General features: G+C 47.4%; 1 protein-coding gene across 1 annotated transcript; it reads left to right on the forward strand.

Moving 5' to 3' along the window:
• The first annotated feature begins 2,447 nt into the window (after nucleotides 1-2,447).
• FZD1 (frizzled class receptor 1) lies at nucleotides 2,448-6,216 on the forward strand. The gene has a single exon (XM_060248481.1). The coding sequence runs from the start codon at nucleotides 2,634-2,636 to the stop codon at nucleotides 4,449-4,451; it is 1,818 nt and encodes a 605-aa protein (XP_060104464.1). The 5' UTR covers nucleotides 2,448-2,633; the 3' UTR covers nucleotides 4,452-6,216.
• The last annotated feature ends 262 nt before the right edge of the window (nucleotides 6,217-6,478 follow it).

Raw genomic sequence — 6,478 nt, forward strand, 5'->3', positions numbered from 1 at the left:
AAGATGGAGGAAGCAGTGTAACTGGTAACAAACCTTTAGAATAGCAAGCAGCTCTCTCAAATACTTGATGTGTGATTCACTCGCTGAGAAGTTCATATATATGGTTGGTGGGTTTGGTCTGGGAGTTCTGTGGTGGGAACTTAATTCCTAGGCACAAGTGGGCCCAATTTGTATCAGCACTCCAGTGCAGAGGGGGCCTGAGCACCCCCATTTAGTTTTCCTGACTTTAATTAGCTGTTTTGATGGGAAAACTTGTGTACTGAGAGTATGTGTGTACAGAGTATATGGCAGCTCTGCGGGCTGTTTCAGGTCATGAACATGGTTCATGGGGTTCAATCCCTTTGAACCCTTTGCTTTTCTGAAGCAAGTTGAGTGTGTACAGAATTTCCTGTTCACGTCTGCTCAACAATCCATATGTTCACCTTGTGGGCTTTATAATAATTTAGCCCTCAGTAATAAGGAATGCTGGCATTAGCGTGGTGTATTCTTCTAGAGGGCAATGACAACCTTACTGTTTGCTTTCATATGGACTAAGTTCATTGTTTAAGAAATAAGACTTGATACTGTCCAGTTGCTGATGTTATGTGCATACTTTGTCCTTAATACTTAGCATTTAAGATGCACACTTGCAGAGTAATTCTTACAACAGCCTATAAGGTATGCCAGTACCCCTTTATTGCAGATGGGTGAGTAGACAATGTTATAAGAGTACCTCAGCTAAATGAGCTGAGGTGACATTTGAGACCATGATCACCTCGATCAATTTAGCTATATTATCTCAATTTTTGAAATACTTTCACCCCATTTTATGGGTATCACAACTACTGCAACCCTTGACCTGGACAGTGCAGTCTCCTCAGATCTGGGCAGCTAAGCAGGGTTGGTCTTGATTCGTACTTGGATAGCAGATTAACAAGGAAGTCCAGGTTTCTATGCAGAGTTTCTGTCTCCTTGAAAACCTGATGGGGTTGCCATAAATTGACTGCAACTTGACAGCAAAAAAACAAAAGGGGAAAAAACCTGTTAAAAAAAAGTATACAAGAGATATTTGCCATATTGACCCACCATCCAGTTCCACAATCCTAGGAAATCAGTGTTTTCAGGAAAAAATGCAAAGAACATCTCTATTATCTCATAGACTGTATACATGGACTTCTCAGTGAGTGAATTATGCATCAAGTACTTGATAGAGCTGCTTGCTATCCTAAAAAAGCTGTTACCAGTTACACTGCCTCCTCCATCTTTAGAGGAGAATGTTCCTGCCCCACCCCATTTGAAGACAAAGTGCTAAACCAGCAGTCACAACAACACTGCAAGCAACTACCCAAGTTGTTACCTCTGGAGCAAAACTCTTCTCATGTGTCTATTTTGAACAGTTTCAACTGTGTTGCTGTTGGATCTCCTGAAGTCATACTAGGAGAAAGTAAATCCACCACACAATGGGACTTACACCCAGCCTAGCAAGTGTGTCTGGGCCCCTGGCTTTAGAAGTTGCTTCTCGTTTAGTATTCAGCTCCTTGTACTATTTGCTCTCTTCTGTTTCTGAATCTGACTTCAGTCTCTCCAGAAATGCAAGCTGTAAAATGAGGAGGGGAAAGCACTCATTTAAATTTTAATTTCTGGGAAGAAGCTGTGACTTAATGTTTGCTTTAAAAAAAAATTAATAGTGAACTGCGACTTAATGCGTCACCGGGGTGGAGTGGGGAAGTGCAGATGGGAAGAGAGCAATAAAACAAGTGTCAAGAAGAAGCCTCAAAGGGTTTTTCTGCATCAGGTTACAATCACTTCAAATAAAGTTTTTTTTTGGGGGGTCCCCCCCCCAAACGAAAAAACTATTCACCGCAAACTCTAAACGTGAACTCACAAGCTCTTAAGACTTGTCCCGCCTTCTTTTTGAAAAGTATTATTATTAGCAGCAACTGCAAAAAAAAAAAAAGTGAAATCGACAAGCAATCGTTGGCTCCCTTCTATTCATTAACCGCTCACACCATATGGGGCTATTCTCCTCCTCAGGTTTCCCTTTCTTCTGCGAAGGCAAAGCCCGTCGGCGGCGGCCTCCTTCACAACCATCCTCTCCCTCCCCTTCCCCCTCTTCTGTCCTGGAAAAGTTGCTGAGAGGAAGGAGGGGGGGAGAGTTTCGGGCGACCGCCGCCACCTCCTGCGCTTGGAAGCGAGAAGTGATGTTGGGTGACGGTCCCTTACGCAGGCAACTTAGGCGTCAGTTTCAAGGCTCCTCCCTTCTGGTGAAAGGCAGACTGCGGGGCGCCTGGAAACCGGTTCGAGGGAGAAAGAAGGGCTTGAGGGATTGCCACAAATGGTCAGGCGGCAGCGGTGGCGGAGGAAGAAGCAAAGGCGCCCGCAAGAGCGGCAGAAGGCTCGAGAGCCGCTGGAGCTGCGGCGCGCTCTGCCCGGCCGGCTGCAGGGAGCCGAGCGCTGGCGGCGGAGCGGAGGCTCGGACTGGAGGGGCTCCTTGGCGTCGACCGCTGCCGCCTTCTCCTCTTTCCCGCCTCCCCTTCATGAGTCTCAAGTTTGAGCTGGCAAGAGACGGGGAAGGCAAGAAGCAGCAGCCTGGCTAGGGAGGCTCGGCAAGCGGCGGCGAGAGGGGCAGCGGCAGCAGCTGGCGCCGGCCAAGTATGGCTGAGAAGTGGGCAGTGCAAGTTTGCAGCGGGGCGGCGGCGGCGGCGGGAGCGACCACCACGGCGGGCGGCCGAGGTAGCGGGCGCCCTGGCCGGCTGCTGCTGGTGCTGCGGCTGGCGGTGCTGCTGCTGCTCTGGGCGGAGGCTCCGGTGCTTCCCGCGCGGGGCCAGGCGCAGCAGCAGCAGCAGCAATACAACGGCGAGCGGGGCATCTCGGTGCCGGACCACGGCTACTGCCAGCCCATCACCATCCCGCTGTGCACGGACATCGCCTACAACCAGACCATCATGCCCAACTTGCTGGGCCACACCAACCAGGAGGACGCCGGCCTGGAAGTGCACCAGTTCTACCCGCTCGTCAAGGTGCAGTGCTCCGCCGAGCTCAAGTTCTTCCTGTGCTCCATGTACGCGCCCGTCTGCACCGTGCTGGAGCAAGCGCTGCCGCCCTGCCGCTCCCTCTGCGAGCGGGCGCGCCAGGGCTGCGAGGCGCTCATGAACAAGTTCGGCTTCCAGTGGCCCGACACGCTACGCTGCGAGAAGTTCCCCGTGCACGGCGCCGGAGAGCTCTGCGTGGGCCAGAACACCTCCGAGCGCGGCACGCCCACCCCCTCGCTGGGCCCTGAGTTCTGGACCAGCAACCCCCAGCAGCTGCGGCCCGGGGGCGCCGCCGGAGGGGGAGGGAGCCATCTAGCGGAGAGGGCCGGGAGGTTTACCTGCCCCCGGGGCCTCAAGGTGCCTTCCTACCTCAACTACCGCTTCCTGGGCGAGAAGGATTGTGGGGCCCCCTGCGAGCCTGGCCGCCCTTATGGGCTCATGTACTTTGGGCAGGAGGAGCTGCGCTTCTCGCGCACCTGGATCGGCATCTGGTCGGTGCTGTGCTGCGCCTCCACCCTCTTTACGGTGCTGACCTACCTGGTGGACATGAAGCGCTTCAGTTACCCAGAGAGGCCCATCATCTTCCTCTCGGGGTGCTACACTGCCGTGGCTGTAGCCTACATCGTGGGCTTCCTGCTGGAGGAGAAGGTGGTCTGCAATGAGCGCTTCTCTGAGGATGGCTCGTGGACGGTGGCCCAGGGCACCAAGCGTGAGGGGTGCACCATCCTCTTCATGATGCTGTATTTCTTCGGCATGGCCAGCTCCATCTGGTGGGTCATCCTCTCCCTCACCTGGTTCCTGGCTGCTGGCATGAAGTGGGGCCATGAAGCCATTGAAGCCAACTCCCAGTACTTCCATCTGGCTGCCTGGGCTGTGCCTGCTATCAAAACCATCACTATCTTGGCCTTGGGGCAGGTAGATGGAGATGTGCTTAGTGGCGTCTGCTTTGTGGGCATCAACAATGTGGATGCCTTGCGGGGCTTTGTGCTGGCTCCTTTATTTGTTTACTTGTTCATTGGCACCTCCTTCCTGCTGGCTGGATTTGTGTCCCTCTTCAGAATTAGGACCATCATGAAGCATGATGGTACCAAGACAGAAAAACTGGAGAAGCTGATGGTGAGGATAGGGATCTTCAGCGTCCTCTACACAGTACCTGCCACCATTGTAATTGCCTGCTATTTTTATGAGCAAGCTTTTCGGGAACAGTGGGAAAAGAGTTGGTTTGCTCAGAGCTGCAAGAGCTATGCCATCCTGTGTCCCAATAATCACCACCATCCTCCTATGAGCCCAGACTTCACGGTCTTCATGATCAAATATCTCATGACCTTAATTGTAGGCATAACTTCAGGCTTCTGGATCTGGTCTGGGAAGACACTCAATTCCTGGAGAAAGTTTTATACCAGACTCACCAACAGCAAGCAAGGGGAAACGACTGTGTGAAATTCACACACCCAATTAAGGATAGCAGGCGAAAGGACCTTGCTATCCCAGTCACAGAGGGAAGGGAGATGCTCACACAACCATTCCTTAGACTCTCTCTCTCCCTCCCCAACCTATTCAGCCTACAAGGACCTGAAAGGAAAACAGGCTGGTGGAAGGACAAACCTTTTTCTTCCTCTCTTCATTCAGCTGGGACTAGCTTACTAAAAAGTTGGGAATGTGGCTTTGAGATTGTTGTAAATAGCCTCTGTAAGATTTTGTAAGTATATTTGTATTTAAATTGCAAAGTTCTCTTTCATAATTATTTAGAACTTTTTTAACCCATTTGCAGACTTTTTAAAAAAGAGAACGTTCCATTTTTTAAAAAAGTGAGAGATGGAAACATAGGAACCAAAACAGTCCCTTTTTTTCTTCAGCCCACTTGTTGCTTTTCAAATCAATGGGTCCCAAATCAAGACTGACTTTATTTCCCAAGTGTTTGTAATACCCAAATAATTTACAAGATGCCCCACTGATTACAGCAGAACAAATGATCTTTGGGAAGTTGCAGACACTTGATCTCTATCTGCTCCATAACAGATACAAGCAAAGAATGGAAGAGGCTAAGCCTTCTCTTTCTCTGTATGGCCTGGAGAAATAAAGGAGGAAGCAGTTTTACCTGTTCTGGCTTCTCTGTGGGAGGGGCCTGGGGGGGAAGGGAAACATATCCTAGTCAGTTGCATTCCTAGTAGTCCTTGCCTAAGAAAACTTTCGATAGGCAAACTCTTGGTGAGAAACAGTCTCCCAAGCCCTAACTAAAGGTGTGACCAGTTTTAAGACGCATGAAATTGAAAGGTTATGAATAAATGCTTCTCCCGAGCTGAATCTGTACAGTGTGTCTGATAGTTTTAAGAACTGTCACAGAAGCCTAACTTTTCTCTTAATTTTGCAGATTATACCATTTGCTTTTAAGCCACGGAACAGTAGTTCTTCCCTTTTGCATTTTGTTTGGTTGTCATTTCTGTTCTGTAGCTGGATAGAAGGGAAGCTTGCATGTCTTCATAGTGATTTGGTGTTCTGTTTCTTAACAGAATGCTTTTGCAGTTTTGCTGCAGGAGAGCTATGAAGGACTACTGAAGTGGTTTTATGGATAAGCTCAACATGGCCAAGAATAAGGAGGGGGGGAAAGGTCTCAGCAAGTTGGTTTATTCAGACTTTCAAAGTATTTGTAGCATTTTCATTTATAGATATCTTTATGAGCTGTTGGGGCTTAATTCCTTCCTGTTAATAGTGATTGAAAAGCATAATAATTTATGACACCAGTTAAAAGAAATATAAACTGAATGAGAGGCTGTGAGGCCCAAAGAATCTACAAGCTTGACATTTCAGTGTACTAATTTATATTTAAAGCTAAGAGAACCCAAATGTGAGGTCTGCGCTCTCTCGCTCTCTCTAAACTGTTACAGGTCCTATTTCCTTATCAGGTTTATAAAGATGCATCAAATTTAACTGGCAAACGCATTTTAATATTTAATCCTTTGTATGGCAAAACAGACTTGCTGCTTTTCTGATTGTACTGTTTCAGACTTTTTATATAAGCACCTGTCAAATATTATCGACTTACCATACCCTAGAATGCATAACAGTGTGAATTTGATATGCGTTTCTTTCTGTTCACTATCAAAATCATTTATATTTATAGAGGAATAGAAAGTTATATATATAAATATATATATAAAATACATATTTTTAATTTCTTTGAAATAAATTGAGGTTTTGTACAAAATTACCTTGTCCTTTTAAAAATTCTTCATGGAAACTTTATACATACTTACTGTACTATTTTAACGTTAAAGCTGTGGGGCTTATTAAATCAAGTAAAACCTGAAGAAGAGTATACACTGTATAGGTATACTGTTAGAATTAAACTCCTCTCTCTGTTTACCTTCTTACTAATGTAGGCTGTATAGAATGACTACACTGCTGATGGTGAGAAAATTGTTTTTCTCTCTAAGAGAAGTTTAAAAGCTTTCAGTTTTTTGTTTCTT

Source organism: Heteronotia binoei, chromosome 10 (assembly GCF_032191835.1).
Source record: "Heteronotia binoei isolate CCM8104 ecotype False Entrance Well chromosome 10, APGP_CSIRO_Hbin_v1, whole genome shotgun sequence".
NCBI lineage: Eukaryota > Metazoa > Chordata > Lepidosauria > Squamata > Gekkonidae > Heteronotia > Heteronotia binoei.